Here is a 24,023-nt window from a genome sequence, read left to right on the forward strand (position 1 = left end):
TTAGTTGGTTCACGATAGTGTAGACACCTATGAATGATTTTTCTTTCCCCAAAAGTGATTTATTTCTGCAACAGCTGCGATTTTTGCTTCACATATTCACATAACCGATTGTCCCTCTTTGATTAGTCACTAAAGTTTTACATAGTGCTCACTCCCGACCATTTTATTATTTAAATTTCAACTCAGGGTGAAGACCATTAAAGGTGTAATGAGTGGTTTCACCTCTGAACAATCAGGCCTGGCTCTCATGTTTCAGCAGAATGAAAAAAACATATCGCAGCAGAAGTCTGACTCCAGTGTGATTTTAAAAAAAAATCCAACCTTACACAAAATGTGCAATGTTTTTGCTTATTGGGTCACATTAGTGGCTTTAGCAGCATCTTCCAGTTGTAGTGGCTCATTATGTGGAAGCACATACTGTTTTCCATAAGGATTTGGTCTCTAATCCTAGTCTGTGTTTTTTGCCCTCTCTGCAGGAGGAATGAACCTATAAGTAGGCCTCACTCCTGGCACTCCACCAAGTTCAATGAAAGCCAACCAGGGACTGCCAAAACACAGTCTCCACCCGCGGCAGTCTGGCACACTCACTATGATGCAAGGTACCTCAGACTCTGAATGTTGCACATAAGCACTTTTGATCAGCAGTATGTGATTATGTGCTTCGTGTCCTGCAAGCTCTAAATCAAGGGCGTCAAACCCGTTTTTGTTCATGGGCCCAATTGGATCTCAACTGGGCCTGACCAGCAAAACCACTCCAGAAGAAATTTTCCCCACTAAATTTATCTTTCAGTGTTTAAAAGAAACCAAAAAATTAAACTTCAACGAAGAAATTTCACAAACAATCCTTTATAAAGCAAGTGATGAAGCCCCTGAAATGTGCAACCTCATTTACAGAGTGGAGCTATGAGGCAAAAAACCTAAACTGTAAAATATTTCTTTTTTTACTTGGGACTTTGCTTAGTTTTAAATATATTTTAAATGCAAAACAAATACATTAAAAGTAGTAGCTTTGGTGGAAGACACTGGTACAACCCAACATACAAAGAGTTAAGACCAGGCTAAGAGTCGGTCTCATGAGGGCAGCTATGAGTACCTGCCAGCCTGCCTCTGCTGAAGGATGTTTTAAGGTGCCGACAAGGACGAAGAGAGGACCAGACCCGATGACTCACTCACCACAGGAGCCCTCCATGGTGTCAAGGTTTGAGTGACAGAGCCGAAGCTATTACCACCTAAAGATGGTCAAAGATACTGAGAGAATAGGAGACACAGCTGCAGGTAGCAGATAGTCAATCCTTTCACTGGCCCACATACCTTGAAAACCTTGAAAGGTTTGTCTTCTAGATAGATCTTGGTGACAGAAGGCTCTTTTTTAGTGATGTTTGGCTTAAGCCGAACTAAACATCCAGTGAGTGACCTTTCATAGACGTGCTGAACAGAAAGGGCTGCTTTTGATTTGTAACATAAGAAAAAAAAACATGAGCTTCATAGTGAAAATGAACACACGAAGTACCAAATGCTTTCTATCTCAGTTGTTTTTTTTATTATTGGAAATAAAAAAGAAATTAAAATTGGATTAATTTATTTTTGTATTTAGTTTTTGTATTTCAAGCAATAGTCATGATGTAGACCAGTCTCACATTATACCCCTACACCGAAAGGCCAAATACACAATAAGGCAGGGGTGTCAAGCATGTGGTGCAGGAGCCAGAACCAGGCCGCCAAAGTGTCTTTCTTTCATCATGCTACTCTGTGCTGGACCCACCTGAGATTCAATTGGCCTGAATGTAGCAAATGGCTCAAATAATTTATATTTAACAGGTTTTAAGATAAAGTGTTTAATCTGTGTTTACTTGTGTTGTGTCTGTGTTGTTTGGTGTCCAAAAAGCTTATAATTAACTACATCTAAATGTGATAAAACGAACAGGTTACATAGTGGTACAGATTTAGATCCCTTTATTATTAACGGCAAACTTTTACAGCTGAAAAACCAGTTGTTCAAAAATCTGTCATTTCTCTTAACCTCTAGCTCGTCATCGGCCAATCTCTCCACCAGCTGGGAGCAAACAAACCTGCGCAGAGTGTCCGACCAGTTCAGCTCTCACGGCAGCATGGACAGCCTAGAGCATGTGTCACACCCATACGCCGCTGGTCAGCTCTCACACGCCAAATCAAACAACAGCATGGAGCAACTCGGAGGAGGGAAAAGGGACTCGGCCTACAGCTCTTTCTCCACCAGCTCCAGCACGCCGGACTACACCCTCTCAAAAAGCAATGCTGCTTCAACAGAGAACATGGTCTACAAAGTCGGGCAGTGGGAGGGGGGAGGAAAGCACAACAGCAGTGGCAGAAATGGCCACAGCCTGGCTGCAGAGGGAGTCAGACAGGATGACAGGCTCACGTATTTTCAGATGCCAGGCGTCAGCTCAGGCTGCGATGGTCCACAGACCGAGGAACCGGCTGGTTCCCACCATTCAACTTCAAGTAGAACCAGCTTTGGGCCTGTTTGGAACGTCCCCGAGAAAAAGAAAACTGCTTCTTCTTCTCCTCCGCCTCCACCACCACCCACACGCAGTGATAGTTTTGCTGCTACTAAAGTCCATGAAAGAGGGCTGATGATTGCTCACCCCGAAGGAATCGATTCCCACCTGCAATCCAGAGCTTCATGTGAAAATCGCTGTCACAACATTTCCCTGAAGAACGACCATGACAGTTTTTACTTTCAGTCTGAAAAATCCCATCAGGACCAGTTCACTTCAAACAAACGGTATTCCCACTCCAGTGACGTTCGGCAGCCCACCCATGTTAACCAACCTTACCATCAAAGACACCACAGCGAGAAAACCACTTTTCATCCTCAGCCTTGGGCTACTTCTGCACCAAAGCCAAAGAACGTAGGTGGGTACTATTACAGCATGCAGGAGGTATCTGCTAACGGTTCAACACAACACACTGGCCAGAGCCAGAGAAAGAACTTAAGTTCCTCTACAGGCCCTGACCAAAACACAGAGAGCAGCGGGCACAGCCGTTACTACTGTGTGACTACATGCCAGCCCACACAGCCGAACCCTGTGTCTTTGTCAGGAATACCAGAGGACAGGGGCTGTGCGACATATCTGCCACAGACTGGAAATGAGCGAACCTCTCACAGTCCGCTGACGGTTGCTAAAGTGAAGTATCATCTGCCCCAACAGCAGCAGCACTCACACACTAAAGACACCAATGGGTACAGCAAGCACCAAGTCACTAGTGTACATGAAAACCCGGCACTTAAAACGGGCTCAGAAGATTGGGGAGGCCAGAGAGGGCACAATACACAGACAGAAGAATCTCGGCACAGCAGTCAGTCTGAACAGCGCCGGCTTCTACCACTGCAGCACAGAGAACTGCCCCAAGAAGTCAAGCACGACAGCCAAAAGAGCAACAACATCTCCCCCCAGGCCAACCCCATGCTCCACTCACTGTCTTTGGATGTCGCAGGGCAAGATGATAGAGGAAGAGGCGGTGCAGTTTCTGACGAGTCCACTGAAGCTAAGCAGTTAAAGCGCGAAGACCGCTTTGCCACCACACTGAGAAACGAAATCCAGATGAGAAGAGCAAAGCTGCAGAAAAGTAAAAGTGCGGCTGTCCTCCCCTGGGTTGAGGGTCAGGCTAAAGAAGATCAGGACATCCGGAAGTCCACCGAAAGTACAACTCCAACCTCCTCCTCCAGCTCCTACAAGGACCACCTGAAGGAAGTGCAAGAGAGGGTGCTCAAGGCTACATCTTTCAGGAGGAGAGACCTGGAGCTAGTTTTACCAGAGCACTCTAATGCTGAGGCTTTACCTAACTACCCATCCTCGGCACATGCGCGCAAAGATGTCACGCCTCTGCCAGCTGTCACACAGTCAGCAACGAGCCATTCAGGAGGTCAGGTGACTCGCACTGGTGGTCGAAAGCATTTTCCTGCAGAAAAGAAAGTTAAGTCTTTCTCTGAACCAGACAAAATTCACAAAGTGGGGACGAAAGAGGGTGTCGCTCCAAGTGATAATACAAGCTCCTCATTAGACCAGCAGAAACTCTTTGAAGACGGTAAGAAACCAGGTCTACCTCACCACATGCCCCTTGAGAGCCATATCAAGCGCCAAAGTCGAGAAGCCGCCTCTGTTGGTGCAACAGAAAATGCAATGAAAGGAATCAAAGGTAGAGATTACGCTGAGGAGGCCTTCAGAGTTTCTACACAAAAGCAGTCCATCCAAGACCAGCAAAGACTGGGCACGTTTGCCGAGTATGAGGCCAGCTGGAATACACAGAAGAAACCTTCAGAGAAAAGGGTCTCTGGACGGTACAAGTCAGCTGATAACATACTCGATCCAGGAACCGAGGAGAGAGCCAGAACCACCTGTTCCCATGAGAGGTTCAGATCGTCTCCATCTACAGAAGTCTACGAACAGGTGAGGCATGAAATCTCACGAGGTCCATGATCTCAGAGTAACTTTTGTTAAGATAGAATTATCAATGCACGAAAAATTTTTCGTCATTTTGAAGTCCTTGGTGTGTCAAACCCTCTTGGTGGCCTTTACATCTCATTAAGAGCAAAAGTGCTGACTGAAGGTACAGCGACAAAAGAGAAGCCAAGTCAAATATTAATCCATGTTTATTCTTAGTGGCACACCCTCAACTTAAGCAAGAGAAAGGGGCAACCCTTTCACTGGTGAGAAACCAGGAAGCAGCATCATGAGTTGGTTTGAATAATTATCGAAAGAAAAAGTTAAGCCTCTGGGATACCTGGGAGCCTGTCTGCCGTGGATGTTTGTGCGTAAATGCATTTGTTCGACTTTATTTACAGAAGATTCCAGTTCCTGCAAAGAAGTCAGAGGCAGAGTATTCAGAGCCGGAGAGTAAACCTGCTGAACCACTCAGCTCTGACACATGGTGAGTAAATCCAAAGACGTTATGAAAGAGCGATATCATGGCACTGGATGAATCCTGAATTAAAAGCTGTGTGAGAATTAGGCAACAGCAAAAGTGGTGATAAAGTAGCAACTTCCTGTCGGTGAAAAGGCTTGTTAGAGGTCTTGTTTTGGGTCAAAGGCTGCAATGCATGAATAGTTTTTAATCAGATTTGGCTGTTGATTCTACAACACTGATATTATATGTTTTGTGCTTTTATTTAGATTTTAATGATTTAATTGTTTTCAATTCACTGTTGGTTTCCAGAGTGGGTTTGCTAGTTTCTGTTTGGTCTTTATCGTTTTAATGATGTTTAGTTTTGGTTTACTTTTTTATTATAATCTGGGGAGTTTATTTTTCTGGGGCTGATTTAAGTTGAGAGCAGGTAGTGCAAACACTCGACTCTCAGTCATATAGACCTCCCAGTATCAGATTTGACAGATTAGCCCAAACCCATAATATCTTAAGCTAAAGCAGTTATTGTTTAATATTTTTGGTATTTTAGAAGTTTTTTAGTAAGTTAGTTTTTTGGGTTATACTGGGGTACACAACTAATACAGTTAATACAGTTAAAACACAGTGATTATCATTTGTGAAATACTCAGTCACTATTTCCATCTCCCTGAACACACATTTTTTTAATGTAGTGAAATAACCACACTTAGACGATATAGGCATGCAGGAGTTGTGAAATATTCCCATACTCACACCAAGACTAAATTACACTTTGTGTTATTTTAATGTGTTAGCGCTGCGACAGGTTGCTGACCTGTCCAGGGTGTACCTGCCTCTTGCCCAGTGGTAACTGTGGTAGGCTCTGCGACCCTAAATTGGATAAGCAGATCAGAGTGAATGGGTGGATGGTGTTATTTTAAATGCGTTACTAATTTTCAAAAAGCTGTATAATGACTGTTTATGCAGATTTTGTGTATCAGTGATCTTTAAAATCATTATTCTAGATAATAAGGCTGCTCAAATAAGGGTCTCGGGGCATTTCAACATGGCTACCAAATGGCAAAACATGCTTCTATAAAGATTTTGGTAAAATGTCATGAAAATATGCCAGCTATGGCATTGGGCTGGTGTTATCTCCACTATACAGCACCAGCAGAACAATTGGTGTTCTTACATGTATTTGCATCAATGCTTATCTCACAGGCTAATGTTGTAAAATTATTATATCTTCAGTGAACAATTTAACATTGAATACTTGTTTTGCTCTTGCCGCACCATCTTCGTGTTATTATGCTCATGAGCGTTATCAGTAAAAGAGGGCACAGAGCTTTTGGGGGAACACTGAAGTCTTTATAATCTGTTAACAGTGGCGCTGTCTGGGCGCAGCTGTAACAACATAAGCCGTCTCTCTGGCTGACTATTGTCTCGTTTAGTGGAGGCTTAGCGGTGTAGGCGAGGCATCTGAAAGTGTCCGTGACGGCAATAAAGCATTTCTTCAGCCCTGCATGGGAATATATGAGGGCCCGGAGTGCAGGGGGCCAGCTCGAAGGCATGACATTATCATCGATAAGATCTGCCAGTCTGCATAACTGGTTTTTTTGTCAGTTCCAGCTGTGTGATTCTGAGAATGCAGGACTGTTTGGTGCAACACAAATATCCAGACTGGGATATCTCAGCTATTACAGCTACTGAATTCCACCATGAAATTAATTTGTGTGATTTAAGTACATAATGAACAAAATAAATAACTTGAGCAATCATATTTATGTCCTTTTTCTCTAACTAATCACCTCTGAGTGTGACAGGGACCAGGGGACTGATTTAAGTTATGTATATAGTTAATAAATATATAGACACAAATTTCTCCATTGTAAGTAAGTGTGGAAATATTATGTGTCATACAGTATGTTTATATTTAAGCTTCATAATCCTGCGAAGCTGTCTGTCGATGTCTGTCTGTGTGTTTGCTAAAACGGATTAATGACTGATTAATCTCGCTCCTTGGTGACTGTTTGTGTTGCTGGTGACAGCTGACGAGTTCTCCTTCGATGACTCTGATATATTGTGTAAAATGCTCAAATGTAGCGTCACCTGTTCCACCTGTCCTTCTCTATCAGCAAATCCACTGCTTTGATTGTTTCGTGTTTTTCCACTAGCTACATCCGGCCCGTCACGTCCTTCCTCAAATGTATGGATGGTAAAACTAAAATATTGTAGTTTAGCTTTAATTATTATAGAAGCTCAAGATGGGATCATTTTAAAAAGGTCAGTCAGTAGTTTTGAAAGGTTTCTCTGATTATTATGATTCAGTTTTGAGCCATGTATGGTGACGTGGGGAGGGTGACTTCATGCTTTGTAACCAGTTATTCAGGAGTCTTTTGTCACTACCTAAACTCTCATGGGGGTGTTGAGTATCCGATGTTGAGCAACCTCTCACGTTTCCATAACAACCATGGATCAGAGGGTGGTATTGTCATTGATAGTCTGCGAGATGACTTAAGTGATCCGTGCTCCACCCAGTTATTGTTACTGATACAAGTGTAAAGAGACACCAACAGGTGCCTTCTGTCACAGAGAGCCGCCAGACACTCACTTTTTCTTCAGTTCAGTGGAAATGACGAGATTAAAGCGTCACATTGGGTGAGTTATTTAATACGTATTTGTCTGTTTTAGCCCTAAAGTGACCAAGCTAAAGTAGCAGATGTCATTTATTACACTTTGTAAAGGAATATATCATTTTTAATGGGTCCGTTTATGTTTTCTTTATCTATGGCAGATACTCTAAATTATAAAGAATAATACCTTTTAAAACTTATGGTACGCATGAGCAGGGTTTTTCCTGCTCTTTGGTGGGTGTCTCTATATGTAAACATAATTAAGTCAAGCCAGAGACTCTGTGTTACCTTTATTTAGAAGTTTATGTATTTCTACTGATATTTGGATGTTTCTTTTACCCCCATTTTTAAAACATAAATAAATAATAATAATAATGGTGAGATGTGATAGACTTTTACTCAGTCTTTCACACTAAAATGTTACCTTTTTAAAACCTTTTTAAAAAAGTAAATGCTTCAAAATAACTGCCCTGAGACATTAAAATGGCTGTGGGGTGGTGGCACTTGATTATGATTATTTACAGTTTGTCAAAGATGACAACTAAAAAAAAAACTCATTAAAAACTAAAATAAATGACTGTGAAGAATTTAAATAAATGCACCTTTAGGTCATTAGATCAAAATTTCACCAAAGCAACAAAAATAAAAAATAATTAAAAATATAAAATAAGTGGAAGACAAAAGCGACTGTTTCATGAACATTGATAATCATACCTCAGTTTTACATATTTTTATTTTTATTTTTTTACCAGTGTACCACGTTCTCACACTTTGCCCGGTGGAAGCAGTTGTTCATCATGCAACTTGTTGCAGCTTGTATGGGTTCATATTGGGATGTTTGAGTTACGGCGTCTGCCTGTCCACCTGGAGTGGCATTTTATCTTACAATGGCAGATTAAAGCTGCATGGTAAATGAATCAGTGTTGTCTGAATGCTCCACATTAAGGTTGTATTGGAGCATGTATGGAAATGTAATCTGTGTGCAGGAAACCACACTATTACAGCTAGATGTTTGCATGCTTTAATCATGTCTGCGTGATGAAGGCATTCAGACATGATTAAATCAGGTTGACAGTGGAAAGCATGTATGGCGATGCTCTCGGTGTGCTGCTGCTAAAACGTCAACCACTCAGTTCTCTGCTTGGGGCTGGTCCCTCTCATCTCTCTACACACGTGTAAAAAAATAAAATAAAAAAATCGTAATCTGTACCAAAAGCTTTTAAATGGAGCCGAAACCTTCAATTTAGTTTTATGTAGCACAAGTTCACAACAACCGTCACCTAAAGCAGCCTTACCGAACGGTCTTTAAGAAACCCGAAGAAGTCCAGTCACTTTCTTTCCAAGCTCCCATGACCTGGATCACCGAGAACCAACATTGCTCTTGAAGTTGGACTGAAGTTAATTGGTTGCCGGGTTGTCGCTGTGTATGATCTGGCTGTTCTGTTCACTCACCCATACTTTGTGTCAGTGCAGTGGCTGCTGAAAACCTTGCTAAATGTTCTGTGGTGCAAATATAACCATGGAAAACCAAAGAGGCAGTCTGTCTTCTGGTAAAATTACATATTAAGTTTATTTTTTGAGCAACCTGGCAGAGGAAAACAGACCAACGGACATCAACTGTTAAGTGACTACATTATACTTTATTATTCCTGTGATAAAAAATAATTTTGCAGAGGCAGATGGGGGGAATCCCCACGCCTCTTCATGCCTCTCCATGCAGCCTTGCAAATCGCACCCAGTATATAATGGCTCTGTTAATGACCTGTTTTCTCTGCACTGCAGAGTCGAATCATACTTAATGATAAACACCTACAAGTTTAAATCTGTTTATAATCACCTTCAGCTCTCTGAAGACCTCCACACATCACGTTCTCCTCCTCCACTGTTTCCACTCCAAGGAGTTAAAACTCCAAACATGAATGAGGCGGGGGGAAAAAGTGCTCTTCTGCTTCTAGAGGATTATTTATTCCTCTTTGCAGGCTTTGTGGGAACTGAAATATTCCTCCTCAGGCTGCCAGCTGAACAGTTACCCGCAGAAAGAGGGAGAGACGTGTGTCTTGTCGTGCTGGTGTAATGATAGTGGCTGCTGGAGAACAAGGCCCCTGCCACAGCGTATTATTTGATTGAGCTGCTGATGATAGCCCACGCTGCCTGGCTGTGTAATTAAAAGCTTTCCTTTGTGTTCCTCAGGTTCCCTGACAGAGCTCCAGGTGATTGTAAAGTGAGAGACAAGCCTGCAGAGTTTGAACATTACTCAGCGCCACCCCCTCCTCCCATGACGGGAGCAGACCCCGACTGCAGACACAGAGCTGCTGCTGCCACCCTCAGCCACAGACCCACATCTATTTCTCTCGACCTCACAGAGACTGCCCCCCCTCAGCCTGAGGACCACAGTCACACAGACCCGCACTCTGGACTCTGGAGAAAGCCCCCTGCACTAGAGAACCCTCTGCCTCCACCCAGATGCCCAGAGGTCGACTCCCACGAGTCCTCTGCCGGTTCCCAGAGTGAAGGCTTAAACCTCTCTGATCATAACTCCGCCTTCAACCACACCCACGCTGTTAAAGGAGACTCTGAGCAGGGCAAAGGACAAGGGGCAGGACATCATCTCTCAGCCTCTCCCTCTGCGTCCTCCTACAGACCTTCAGGGCTGGCCAGCATGGAGGGGCACCGCTCACCATCTCCTCAGTTTTCCCCACAGAGACTCAGCGACAGGCCTCCGGTCTCTCTTCAGGATGAATTCTCAAACAGGTAACGTTTGGGGGTTTTTTTTTCCCCCACACATTTCAAAGCTGCACAACATTCTGAACAGCTACTGTAACTCCTCCGCTCATCGCGTCTTTATGCTTCAAGTACAAAGGGGCTCATTGAGAGTCGCTGCCTCTGTAGAGTCAACATGTGAGTGCTATCAAGGCACAGTAAATTAGAGGGATTCTCTGTAGTTCAATTCAGGGCACAAGCAGTTCTGAGATTATTCTGCTCAAAATGTAAACGCCTCCATTTCTTAAGCCCCAAACATGAAACTGTTTGTTCATTTTCTTGATTCGGACCTAATTGATATCATCTGTAGCAAACGTATGACTGTACAGTACCACAGAAAGTGGTGGGAGGAGTCCAGAGGTCTCGGATATCTGAGCACACTGGGCATGGAAAAAATCTCCTCTGCCATCATGCAATGAAACTTTAAATCAGCTCATGGCTGAGAGAACCACAACAGGACGTTTTCTTCTTGTCTAAGTGGAAATTTTCTTCTCTCTCTCTTTTGCAGGATGGAGCATGTGATAGAAAACCAAAGCTCTGCAGTGAGGAAAGTGCCCATCAGGATTGTGCACTCGGGAGGAAATGCAGAGAAGGAAAATACACCGTTTTTGCAGCACAGCAGCCCCCCTGCCATTGAAGCCGAGGGGCACGCCGTGACTCGGCTCGGCAGCCTCGGAGCTGCAGGTCAGGACTCTGTCTTCTGCGCCTTCACCAGGCAGAAGGAGCCCGATGGGGTCCCACACCCTCAAAAGCAACAGATGCCCCAGAGAGACACATACATGACCACTATAGGAGATCACCTCCAACCGCCGCCACCCACAGACGTGTCCAGCAGCAATAAATTGGCGACAAACACAGGAGTGTCCAAGGCAGAGGATCAGAAAAGAGAGGAGCTGGCCAGGGACATCATGGGGAAGGATAAGTCACTAGCAGATATTCTGGATCAGAGCAAGATGAAGACCACAATGGACTTGATGGAGGGCATCTTCCCTCAAGGGGAGCAGCTGGTGGAAGAAGCTCACCAGCGCAGGAAGGTGCAGCCGAAGCAGACAAACTCCCGGCCCGCTGAGGAAAGGTGAGCATCGAGGTCATCCATAGGTGCTACTCGTGTATGCTGTCACCAGGGGGCAGTGTCAGAAGAATGAGGAAGAACCGGGCTGTTGGTTCTTTAGCCTCGTTCCACTGCAGATAAGACGGCAGAAATGATTCAATCATAATGGAGTGGAACTGACCACTACCAACAGCGTCTGTGAACTTTTAATTTTTTAATTAATTTTTTTATTTTTAATTTGGTGAACTTGTCTTTCACTTTCATTGGCTGAGAAGCTGTCTTGAACAATCAACTTTCAGGCCTTTCAGTGCATCTCTGACACAGTTTTGTTTTTGGTGTCACTTCATGTCGCACTGGTAGCGTTTTAGGAGCTTTAAGCCTGTACTGGATTTTATTTTTTTTTTTTTTTAACTGAAAAAACACCTCTTGTATCCAACTTCCTGTCCTCCTTGTCTTCTCTGCACTGCTTCATGTGTTTGTAAAAGTAAATTATTGATGATTATAGAGTCTGCGTGCAGGCAGAATGCTGATTGGTTGAAAAGTTGGCTTGAACAGGAAAAGGAGTGGCAGCTGTATTAACTACAAAAGGGAAGAAGGATGGAAAAAATCCTCTTGTGTGATAAAACCAGCAGGAGAAGCTCAGACGGCAGATGATGGTCTTTTAATTTAAAGCTATAACAGAGCAGTGGCTGTTACTGAATGTGTTACTGTAGAATTTGCATAACCAAGCAAATCACAGTGCTTCATCTTTAGTTTTGTGATGCTTGGAAATGTGATTTGAAGCTCTGAGCAGCACAATGAAATTTTTCAGGCTTCGGTTCGAGTTGCCCAGTGTTAAAGTCATTGGCTGTAGAGATGTCTGGAAAAGAAATGATTTTTTTTTTCTTTCATGATTACAGCTTTAATAACCTCACTCTGCTCCGTGTTAGTGTGCAAAAAAGGTTTCATTTTTCCCATACTTACAGACTTAACTGCAAATCTGATGTAGGGGTGAACTGTCCCTTTAAATGTTTGTATTCCCCTCGCTACAAAACTGCTCCTGTAATCAATTTTAACTTTTACTTACAAGCAAGCACCCACATGAAAAAGCGCTGACTCCCATCATCTTTGCAGTCGTGAAGCTGCTTTTATGGCATATTTAAACTTGTGACCTGTTACCTGTTTAACACACCTTGTTCAAACTGATGAGTGTGTCTGCATATACTTGTTAGTCATGAGGTGAAACTTCCTGGAAAATGCTCTTTTCATGCTTTTCTGCATTTCTGAGTTTCTTACTGAATTTATTTCAGGGAAAAGGAGGACAACGTGGCAGCAGCTACCTCGATGGTGACCAGCTCTGCATATTACAGCACATCTGCTCCCAAAGCTGAGCTCCTTATTAAGATGAAGGGCATGCAGGACCAGGAGCAGGAGGAGGAGGACTCTGAAGATGAGCTGGACAATGATTTGGCCAATAAGAAGGTACCAGAAACCAGTGTTTGCTTGTTAAAAAGCTTTACCCTTCGCACTGTTTTGGACTAATCTCTCAGCTTCATCTTTTTCTGCAGCAAGAGCTGATCGACAGCCTCAGCAAGAAGCTCCAGGTGCTCCGGGAGGCCCGGGAGAGTCTTCAGGAGGACATCCTGGACAACAACGCTCTGGGAGAAGAGGTGGAAGCCCAGGTCCAGCAGGTCTGCAAACCCAACGAGCTGGACAAGTTCAAGATGTTTGTGGGGGACCTGGATAAAGTGGTGAGCCTTCTGCTGTCCCTGTCGGGGCGCCTGGCCAGAGTGGAGAACGCCCTCAACAGTCTGGAGGAGGATGCTACGCCAGAGGAGAGGGTGAGCAAACCTTCAGGAATTACTTTAGATAAAGTTCCACTTCAGGCACAAACAAGTGGTGGAAAATGAATAAAAGAAGCTCAGTGTGAGTGTTCAGCTGGAAAAGGTCAGTTAGTCTATTTCATGAAGCCACGCTAAACTTGACCTGCTTGCTAAGAAAATTTTGCGAGTTACATGCGATTGAAGTACAAAAGAATTTACCATATGCACTTTTTCAGATTTCCTCCAGTAATAAAGCATTCAGGGTACCAGTGCTCATTTCCGTTCCTCTGCATCAGGGATGTCAAACATCACGGTCTGCATCCAGCCCACTTTAATCAGTGATATGTCCTCTCTGCCGGTGTACAGTAGTTAAACTACACATTTAATCCCTGAGTTTTCTTATATATAAAAAAAGAAGTGCAATTTTAACAGAAATCTGTCAATATAACTCTTTGGGCTTAATTTTAAAGAATTAAATGTTTATGACTTAATTACTTTGGTGTAGTATTAATGGCCGTGGAGGAGGTCTTTATCAGTAACTGCAGGAAAAAGTACAAAACTTCTGAAAATGGAGTTAAAATCCAAAATCTCTGTTCTCTGTCACATTTCCCAAAGCCATCCAGTGGGCGGGACGGAAGTCTTTGCTGGGCTGATTCTGGCCCCAGCGCCTTATGTTTGGCACCTGCTTACATCAGAGTTGAAGATAAAACGCTGAACAAAAGCACGATTTTGGCTTTGCATTGTTGTTACTTGGAGTGGGTGTAATTGATTTGGTTTTGGTGTTTAATATTGTTTTTCAGCCCTGAAAATTTTGTGTCTGACTCCATTTTATTCATATTAATTTATGAAAGCTAGAAAAGGTAGAATTTTTTTAAAGCTGTCCTTTTTTAAATATTTTTTTATGTACTTTGAGGGCTTGTAAATCTATTAAAACTATTTTTTTAATCATTATATGAATGGAAAGTTTTGCATGGCTTCATAAAATGTTTCAGTTATTGTATTGAGTAAGTCAGATTTGACTAATACTATATGTATAAATAAATAGGCAGTACTTCAGAGGCTCACACAGGATGCAGCGTGTGCTGGGCTCACGTGAGGACAGAGGACAAAGGAAAGTAGCTCTATCCTGAACCCTTTGTTCTCATTACATCAGGAGCTTTAAGGCATCTGTGGAGCTACTGGAAGGAAGATCTAACAAGTTGAAGCTTTTCTTTGATGGAAATTTATTTAGATGTATCGATACCAAGTGAATAATTTGATATGGGATAGTTAATATACATCCTTTCACACTCTCTCTTTCTTCTTCATCAGCGTACGCTGATTGAGAAGAGGAAGCTGCTGATCCGACAGCACGAGGACGCAAAGGAGCTGAAGGAGAACCTGGACCGCAGAGAGGGTGTGGTTTACGAGATCCTGGCGAGCTACCTGCAGGAGGACAGCCTCGCGGACTACGAGCACTTTGTGAAGATGAAGTCGGCGCTCATTATCGAGCAGCGCAAGCTCGAGGATAAAATCAAGCTGGGCGAGGAGCAGCTGAAGTGTCTGATGGACAGCCTGCCCATAGAGCAGCGGCTGGCCCTCTGAGGAGGACAGACACTGCTGGGTCTGAGAGTCACGTGGTTTCGGCTGCACATGAGCCCTGTGGCCAGCAGATGGCGGCATAGTTAAGAAAATCTGCACATAAACAGCCTATTTGGTGCATTTTCCTGACTTTGTGAGCATGTGTGTACATCACAACCACAAAAAACTCCACAAAACTTTCTTTTTGTAAAGATGGTGGTATTTTTTGGGGGGGGGGGGGCAACCAACCACTAATGCCCTTTTATGATATTTTTGCTTTGTTTCTTATGATTTATTTTTATTTTTTTTTTAGTAATTTATTATAGCCTTTTGAATCTGGAGGAGACAGTATTTTATCTTCAACCGATTTAGCTGATGCGTGCTACACACTGAGCATTTAAGAGTATTTATCAAGTATAAATGTCACGAGATCTGTCAAATCTGGCTAAATATGTCAGTAAATTCATCATTCTTTACCTTTTACACTCAAACTAGTGGCCTTTTTTTTTTTTTTTTAAATAAAATATCCGTGCCCCTGCTTTCCTCACTGAAGAAACATTTCCTCGAGATGAAGATGCACGCACCTGCAGAGAGAGGAGAGTGTTTAACATCACTAAACAGAAGCAGCACTTGACGTCCAGGCTTGATTGGTCACATTTGAAGTGCGCCGAGAACCACTGCACACACTCTTCAGTCCACTTCTGCAGGTCGCATTATTCAGAGCGCTTTTTAGATTTATTCACAGGCAGAAAAGTGTAAAAATCCACAGGATGATGTCACCATGTACATGTTGACCAGGTGTTTCTGTTTCGTCTTCTCACGTCACCGCGGTTTTGTTTTTCATGGTGCAGAAGTTGAATCTCAACACTAAAAGATGTTCAGATTGATGATTATGCAAACAGATATGGATAAAGAGGTTCTTTTTTTCTTTCTTTTTTTTTTACCTTGACCTTCAAATTTCAGACTCTATGGATTAAATCGGTCTCCCAGATACTGGAGAACTTTTTTTTTTCCCCTGCACATTTCAGTTTGTTACAGTTTCACACACTTCGTGCACTTCTACATCCTAAATGTCTTAAAAACGTTATCAGCTGTGCTCCTTTCTGTCAAATAAACGAGTCTGCTGTAGAGTCTGACTGAGGTCTTCTTCTCTCTGATGTCATTCATTAACTCCACCACACCTTCCTCTCTCTACTGATAAACACTCTTACATAGCAGGGAGCGTATTTAACAGCCCCTTCACGTAACCAAAGCTAATCACACTTCATCGGAAGGATTCGATCTTTATTAATAAGGTGAGACGCATCTAGGTGAGTCAAATAATTAAATATTATTAGGAGTGGTTTAAAGATTTGAATGAATAATCATTAACTACAGCAGTGCTGGCACAGACGGTATGTACGGCTACAATAAAACGAGCTCTTTCCTCGTTTCTACTGTAGCTTTGTTCCTAGTTTCACAATAACTGGCAGAACTCTGTTTTTGAAACATCGGAAGGTAATGTCTTTCTCCTTAACGTACTGAATCTGAAGATGTTAAACCGATCGTATCTTAGCAGAACTTAGTCGAATTAGTGACCTAAAGTGCAGATGTGTGGCTTTTAGTGCTGTCTGTTATTCTTAAATATTAATAACCTGAATATTTGTTAACATATGCTTAATGCCTGTGCTTTATTTATAGCTGCTTTATTATAAAAGTCGATCAATGTCCACGCTGTTAACGTAAGAAAACAAAGACTACCTTTAAGAACGTGTGCAGTAGTTCAGGGTGAGCGGAGTGAATAAAAAGTGAAACTACTAACTAATATAATAACATGTAATGCTACATTATCTTATACATATAAAACATTTTTTTAATGTTTTGCTGTCTATTCAAAGGGAACGTTTGCATAGTTATCAACATATCTCCAGCAACAGGTTAAATATTCTAATACACTGACTTCAGTCACTGATTAGTTTCTGTTCTCTGTATTTGGCATGAGAAGATGTTTCTGCTGTAGCCAAAGTTAGGACACGCTCACATTAATATGAGATAAACTAAATTATAATTTGGGAGTTAAGAGAATAAAAAATAGTAATAACAAGCTGGAATTAACTGAAGGTTTAATGGGAACGGAAAGCTTTTCACATAAGTGGAAAAACATTCGATAAACAGAAAGGGTTTAAATTATGAATATAAAAGTTAAAAGTAGTTGGGGGGTTTTATTTATACCAAATGAGACTGTAAATATGTGTTCTATCTCTCATGTAGTCTTGTTCTTGTTGACCTGGACCTGAGTGCAAAATTTAATTTTATATCCTGTTCAAATGACAATAAAAATCCTACAAAAATATCATTAGCAGTTGAAATGTTTCAGGCTTGACAAAATCATGGATAAAAGGTAGAAGCTGTGAGTTAACAGTTGATATTTTTATCTGAGAGCATAGATTAAAAGATCAAATCGATGCCTGATAATATGGACGAACAGGTTAGATAAATGTTTATTACGGTTTTTCTCAAAAGTTTGAACACATTTCCAGAACCTGTGGCTCAGTTTCACACAGCTCTAAACATATGATCCTGGTCAAAAACTCCTCAAGTATCTTGCAAAATAAAATGCAGCAGTTTTCACCTACAGCGTGTATGTATAACGAGAAACACTACATAGAAAATCAACGCACAGATACAAAAAGTTCACAGCAATATTTAGAAATGGTTCTTTATTTGTCAAAGTGTTCACCTGAATTTTTTTTTTTTAAAGACACAAACTGCAGTGAAAAGGAAACTTCGCACTCCATAAATGTTAAAGAGGTAAGTATTTTTCAGTTGCATTGAATAGATAGAATAAACTGTAGGAAACTAAACAGCAGAAAGCAGAAGAGAAAGAACCATTTTAACATAAACCAGTGACACACTCCGGGGCCTGATCAACCCTGGCAGGGCCTCCTTGGATGAGGGTGTCTAGTGATAATGGCCGAAACACCCGATGAATCCAAGGTCCACTACTGACGATGTGTCCCAAATTTTAATATGATAATTTAGATCAGATCTCTAATCCCTAAACCTAACCAAGGAAAAATGGCAGATTAGCCTGGGTAAAAGAATGAAAGTTGAGGCACACAACGATGTTTGCCGCTGGTAAAGTTTCTGGGCTGCTTTTCCTCATAACAGCCATCCCCCAAGGTTTTCTCCGTTAAAGCAATGCATTGTCAGGGATTGTAACATCTAGTCCTTTACTGAATCAGTTGGACAAGCAATGAGTTAAAATATTTTTTTGAGTGTTCAATAAACATAATAAAGAGCGACACTTGAAGTAGTCATTAAAAGTAATGGAAAAATGAGTAACTTCATAAATTATTAGCCTTAAAAAAACGAATCAACGTATGTAATCACTAAAAAAATGATGAGATGAACCTGGTTCAGGTCTAGTTTAAAATGAGTTCTTTTATATGGTGCTAATTCTGCTGCATCAGCAAACCACTTTGCAACCCAGCTTCTAGCTTTCATATCATACCACTGTCTTCATGTACCACCAAGTTTAAATGACTGCAGATGGAAATAATATGCTGCCTTAAATGTGGTGACCAAACCCTTTAAAGGTTCCCTCAGAGCTCTTTTCAAATCAAAATACCCTTTATGAATATTTAAGAATAATGCCGTAGTCTTAACTTGTACATGAGAAGCGCACAGGTCATCTTACCACGGCCCTGTGTGTGTTGTTGTTTGCAGCAGGAGTGATGGCTCCAGCGATCGGTCGCTCTGAGAATTAGTGGTCAGACTGGACAACAATGCTTTACCTCACTCACACGGCTCACTGGCAGTTCCTGGGCCTGATAGTCGGATTCCTGGCATGGATCCTCACCATGACCACCGCCGGCCTCAACGAGTGGCGTCTCTGGCGAGTAGGCAATGCGTCCATCATCAGCTCGAGCGAGGCCTGGGTTGGTATTTGGAGGACGTGTTTCTACAGTCATGTCCTTCCCGATATGGAGAACTGTCGAAGCATCAGCATATCGGACAGCTTTCTTCCCGTGGAGATCCCTGTGGCTCAGGTGCTGATGATGCTCGCGGCCATCTTTGGCCTTGCCGGGAACATCTGTGCTGCAGTGGCGGTGAGGATGGCCTACTTCTCTGTTGAAGATCGCAGGAGCATCAGGCTAGTCTTCCTGCTGGCAGGGGCGCTGTATTTGCTCACAGGGATGTCCTCCTTGGTGCCACTGGCGTGGAACATGAACTCTGTGCTGAAAAACAGCACCATAGACTTTCCTCCTGAGTTCCAAATCCCTGCTCCTCCTGTCAGCCAGCGAGTTGGCTCAGCCATTGGAGTGGGCCTCTGCGCCTCCATTGCGACACTCTTAAGTGGCCTGCTTTTCCTTTGCTACAGGTACGCTTGGCGGGCCGTGAGCACAGCGGGCCCTGGCGACCAGCTCAATGGCCCCTGGACAGTGACAACACTGCCACGCAAGTCTGAACTGGTAAATAGAGCAGGCATGGATAACGCTGCCTTTCACAGTGAATAAAACTCAACAGAATAAAATCTATGAAGGGAGACTGACTTTAGGGCTTTTTGTTTTGTTTTGTATTTTTTAAAAAGAGGCTAGGTTTGATACTAGAACTAAAAAAAAAGACTGACTTGCCATATCTCAACCAGAAAACCAAAACAAAGAGCTAAAAGATGCTAAAATTCCTTGTGAACATACAAGGGATATTGATCAATTGTACTTTTATCATAAAAACAATGATTTCATTGTACTGAAAATAAAAGCCAGTGACTATTTACCCTATAGTTTCTATTTTAGGTTTATGTGACTGATTGAAGTTCAGGGATGGCTGCTTATCTACAAAAGTAATAATAAACTTTATCTCTGTTACTGAGGAGTGGTGTGTATGTGTGTGAGTGTGTTAGTGGCCTCAGCTTTTATGTAAGAACTGTTACGATCAGTGTTATTGCCACACAAGCCCGTGGGAGGCGACATAACATTTCAAGGTGTGGCTTCTTAGGAGTCCTGCGTGAGGAGGGGTGAGAGTCGGCCAGGTTGACCCGCACACGTGACCTGGGTAGGAGGCTGACGAGAGCAGGCATGTGAGCGTGAAGAGGGGGCTGCTTCATTGGGGTGATTGTTACCATGGAAGGCACTCATACACACACTGGCCCTGTGGCTGGCTCTACCTCTCTGGAGGCGGCTAGCTGATGGAGAACAAAAAGCCCTCTTCAGACAAGCACAGCACTCAGAAACGCAAGGCTCAGAAGTGGATGACCAGTAGAGCTGCTTTAAATACTGCAGAAAACTACTATTTGAATTAGGTGTAACCAAATTTTATTATTAAAACAAAAAACAAAAAACAGGCCTGTAAAAAGTAGTAAATAATTATTTGTCTAAAATGTTCGTCTGTCTCCACAAACCCTACCTACCTATCTCACTTGTGCTGTACATATCCTTTAGCAGATAAAGCTGTTGTGCTTTGTTCTCTATCTTTATCATTTACGGTGTTTTATGGAGGAAAACTGATAAGAAGACTGATTGCAAATGTGTCATATCAAAGTCTGTAGAATTAAACCCAAAGGTAACCGCAGCTGGATAACATCTCACCCCATAATATGAGATTTTACTTGCAGAAGATCTGGAATAAAACTCTAGATGAGCAATTATATCTTAAAGCCGCTGTATTTTCCTGAAGAATTGCCACAATACCCAGTGGCAATGTTCAGTAATCAAGACCAAAATCGTTTTATTACTCTGTGCCTGTTCACGTGTCGCCAGCGGTGGAAAAAACGTTGTCTCAAAGTATTGATTAGCGACTGAAATTGATAGCTAAAAGCCTTTAGCTATCACAATTACATTTGTTTTTTTATATTATTACCAATTAAAACTCTTACCAATGAATTAAAAGTTGAAATACGAAGCTAAAAATGCAGATAAAATGTTGTTAGCTAAAAGGATAGATTAGCAGTTGAAATTGTTAGCTTAAAAAAAAAGCTATTAAACTGTAGTTATAAGCAATTGATGATTTAAAATATGAATAACTTAAAAAAATAAATGAAAGAAAGGCTAAACGTAATACTTAATAGTAAACATCTAGTATATAGCATTTTTCTCAAAGCCCACGCTAAGGTTCCGGTATTTACAGAAGGAGATTTCAGGTACCATGGATGTGCTTTTCCTTTTTTTACTTTAACTACACTTGGTAGTGATTCCTGTGCAATTTTGTATTTTGCTGATATTTATGATATTAATGAACTGATATTCTTTATATTTAACTGTGATAAAATATAATTATTGCTATTTCACAGTTGCTGCTTCAACACTTTACCAGTAAAATCGAAACATCAGGTGCAGAAGATAGTTAAATGGTTTTGTAAATGGTTAAAATAGAAAATCTTGCTCAAGAGTGACTCATGTATTGCAAAACTTTAGTTTCCATCATCTAACATTGAAACAGAAACTTGGATGATCTTTATCTCCATCTGAACTACCAGAATGGGTCATGATTTGGGTCATGTTTGCTTATCAACCCATCTACACAGGTTTGTTTATTTGCAGTCGGATGCATTTAGAGTAAATTATTCACGACTACAAGACATATAATTTTCCTTGACGTTTCAGTGGCATTTACAGTAAACAAAGCAAAAAGAAAATATCTGCAGCTATTTTTATGTCTCCCTGATGCCCACACATAGGGAGACTATGTGGCATCGGAGGACAGGATTGTCCCTCTCAGTGGGCCTCAGAACCACCTCTTCAGGAGCAAAGTCTGGCATGTCATTGGCACCTCAGGTAACATATGCTCCTGTGACAACTTCATTATCTCTCATTAGCTTCATTCTATAAGAACTAACTCCACAGACATGCACCAACCATGGAGGTTTATAAATCCTCATCCTCCCATGCAATAACACATTATGTCAATGTACTTTGAGCGTATGTAAATGACACAGACAGTTATGGATGGCAGAGCGCGGTGGCACCCTCTGACCTCAGCAAATTTGTGTAATTATGTCAGCTTGTGCTACATTCTTCACAGTACACAGTGCCCATTAATGCGTTCATTAAACACAGCTTAGCTCAGCGAGTGACCAGGAAATCTTGTGGAATTAGACTCAAGCTGTGTTTCCACCGCCGCAGACACACCTGACAAACCAACGGACAGGTTTTTAGTCCCATTTGGTCGCCTGAGAGTCACAGACGAGCAGGGGGGGCTGATGAGGGATTGAGGAAAAGAGCAGCCATGTTTCTACCTCTGACATAACTGGAGTCAAACCTGCTCATGGCTTCAGAAAACATTTTAACAAATACAGGAAATTTACCTTTTTTAATTAAAAAAAAGAGCCATTTTTCACCAGGATTGCAATGAAATTCTTTATGTGAATCATCTCAGTGTGCAACTCAAGAATAGTTTGTGCTTTAAGAGTTATTCTGTATGTTTACAGACTAATAATTGACAATTACAGCATTTAAAAAGCTCAAGAGTCCTGCTAAACAGGCTTGAAATTATATTTTTCTTGTAAGAGAAAAATTTTGAAACCACTCCAGAGTAATGGATAAAAAGGCCTTTTATAAAACATTTCTTTATAAAATAGATTTATTCTTGCTGATCACAGCAGATCGTCTTATAATGTCTGATTGTGCAGGTGAGTCATGTAAAAGGGCTGAAACAAGGTGTAAATGTCACCATCGTATGTTGTCTCGGTGGTTTACATCATTGCTGTAAAGCGGTCCGACGTGCAGATCTACAGGTGATTGTGTTGTGATTTCAGTCTCTACACAGGTAAATCATCTGTTAAACGTACTCTGTGCGCTTCCTGTAATTTACACCTGTGCCCATCACCTGGTACCGCCGCTGCAGCACAGGCTGAGGCTCCACCTGAGAGCACGAGGACGAGGTGATCAAGATCAGGCCGGCAACTATGAGGAGAAATCCTGCTGCCCAGCCGCAGTACAAAGCGTCTCCAAACTCCCACCGAGGCACCACGTCAGGCACTTTGTCATCAAAGAAATGCATCACTGCTATATGTGCCATATAGGACACGGGAATCAGACACAGAACCCCAGAAACCATCCCGAGCACCCCTCCCGTGATGATTAAAATCCTCTTGGTTTGTTGACCGCTGTCCTCTTTACAGCTGTGGACCAAGTCAAGTCCAGGTATTCCCACGAGAATTCCCAGCATGCCCACAGCGAGGGCAGCACACATGAGGATGCGGGCCAGCTTGAGGTCTGTGGAAAGGCCCAGCAGGCTGTCATAAGCCCTACACTCCATCCCTCCAACGTCCTGGACCACGCAGGTCTCCCACAGGCCCAGCTCGTAGCTCTCCACAGGCAGCAGCGCAGTGCTCATGGTCAGCCACTGCGGTAAGATAGTGGTGGTTAAAGCGCACAGCCATGCTCCAACGTAGACCAGCATCCCCAGCAGCTCCAAAGCGCAGGCGCACGTGTCCATGTTTCTCTCCCCCTCTCTCTGGCCTCCACGCTTGACAGAGCCACAAGAGTTCTTCTTCTCCTTCTCTGGCTGCACTTCAGATGGAGAGGCCTGTCGCTGTACAGTCGGGACAGGAACTGCTCAAAACACCTGATAATTAGAGTTGACCGCTCTAGCTCTGAGGCTTGGAGTTCGTTCTCAAACAGTTCCCACTCAGAGGAGCACACATCTTCTGCTGCTGGAGGGAGAGGGGGGCCCGCATGGCCCTCCCCTTTGTGGTCCTCCTGCTCTCGCTGCTGTGCCAATGGGCAGCAGGGGCAGAGGCAGAGATGGCCACGATTTTTACAAGACCATTCCTATATGCTCTTCCAAAACTGCATGCCATAAGGGATGTCGTTAAAAAAAAACAACAACTGCTTGAAGTTCAGTTTGCATCCTGCAATCCAGCAATAACTGGGTACAAACATATGAACAAAGGGCCACACACTACAGCAAACTCAGCTTATTATTTGCAAATGCTAAACACTCTTGTCATAAACTTAGTTGCCATTAAAGCCCTTCATCTCTGTCCTCAAAGGGTTTTTCCTGTAGCCATGAGTAGAAAAACATTTCAGTGTTAGAGTATCATAAAGGCAGTGTTGCACAACTAGGCCTTTGAGTGATTTATTACCAGTGAAAAATGTTATGTAAGGACAGTAATGCTGAGATTTGCTCATAACCATTTAAGTTAAATTTAAAAATATATGAATATTTTTGTCATATTCCTTGTGGTGGGATAGCTGCTCACAGTCAGGCTGTCTGCTGCATGTGACTAAATCTGAAACAACAGAGCAGCTTATTGTGTGCTCTCGTATGAACACTGCATGGTTGTGGGAAATGATCGTAGGAGGCAATAGATCAAAGCTGAGATGTGAGAAAATGTTTCCCGTTCATAAACTCATAGACAGCCGTACA

The 24,023-nt window shown here is 42.4% G+C and overlaps 3 protein-coding genes across 7 annotated transcripts in view; 2 read left to right on the top strand and 1 right to left on the bottom strand.

Moving 5' to 3' along the window:
• shroom2a (shroom family member 2a) overlaps positions 1-15,808 on the top strand; it is a 47,440-nt gene extending 31,632 nt beyond the window's left edge. For both annotated transcript variants that reach the window (XM_082525417.1, XM_082525416.1), the window contains 8 exons: positions 477-599; positions 2,027-4,430; positions 4,826-4,911; positions 9,690-10,250; positions 10,768-11,334; positions 12,600-12,771; positions 12,858-13,130; positions 14,424-15,808. In XM_082525417.1, the coding sequence (XP_082381543.1) occupies positions 477-599; positions 2,027-4,430; positions 4,826-4,911; positions 9,690-10,250; positions 10,768-11,334; positions 12,600-12,771; positions 12,858-13,130; positions 14,424-14,696 (4,459 nt within the window). In that variant the 3' untranslated portion in view covers positions 14,697-15,808. The remainder of the gene's footprint in view (positions 1-476; positions 600-2,026; positions 4,431-4,825; positions 4,912-9,689; positions 10,251-10,767; positions 11,335-12,599; positions 12,772-12,857; positions 13,131-14,423) is intronic.
• Positions 15,809-15,863: 55 nt separating this feature from the next.
• Positions 15,864-19,522, top strand: cldn34a (claudin 34a). Of its 4 annotated transcripts, none has more exons than XM_082525793.1 (3): positions 15,864-15,967; positions 17,413-17,462; positions 18,381-19,522. In XM_082525793.1, exon 3 carries the CDS (start codon positions 18,440-18,442, stop codon positions 19,169-19,171), a length of 732 nt encoding a protein of 243 aa, XP_082381919.1. In that variant the 5' UTR covers positions 15,864-15,967; positions 17,413-17,462; positions 18,381-18,439; the 3' UTR covers positions 19,172-19,522. The 4 variants fall into 4 exon arrangements, with proteins under 4 accessions (XP_082381919.1, XP_082381922.1, XP_082381920.1 ...); XM_082525796.1 differs by having other exon boundaries at positions 18,384-19,522; XM_082525794.1 differs by having other exon boundaries at positions 15,948-15,982.
• A 2,890-nt stretch (positions 19,523-22,412) lies between these two features.
• Positions 22,413-23,630, bottom strand: cldn33b (claudin 33b). Its single transcript, XM_082525797.1, has one exon. The coding sequence runs from the start codon at positions 23,088-23,090 to the stop codon at positions 22,431-22,433; it is 660 nt and encodes a 219-aa protein (XP_082381923.1). The 5' UTR covers positions 23,091-23,630; the 3' UTR covers positions 22,413-22,430.
• Between the last annotated feature and the right edge of the window lie 393 nt (positions 23,631-24,023).

This window comes from Aulonocara stuartgranti, assembly GCF_965226115.1.
Source record: "Aulonocara stuartgranti genome assembly, chromosome: 23".
In the NCBI taxonomy this organism is placed as follows: Eukaryota; Metazoa; Chordata; class Actinopteri; order Cichliformes; family Cichlidae; genus Aulonocara; species Aulonocara stuartgranti.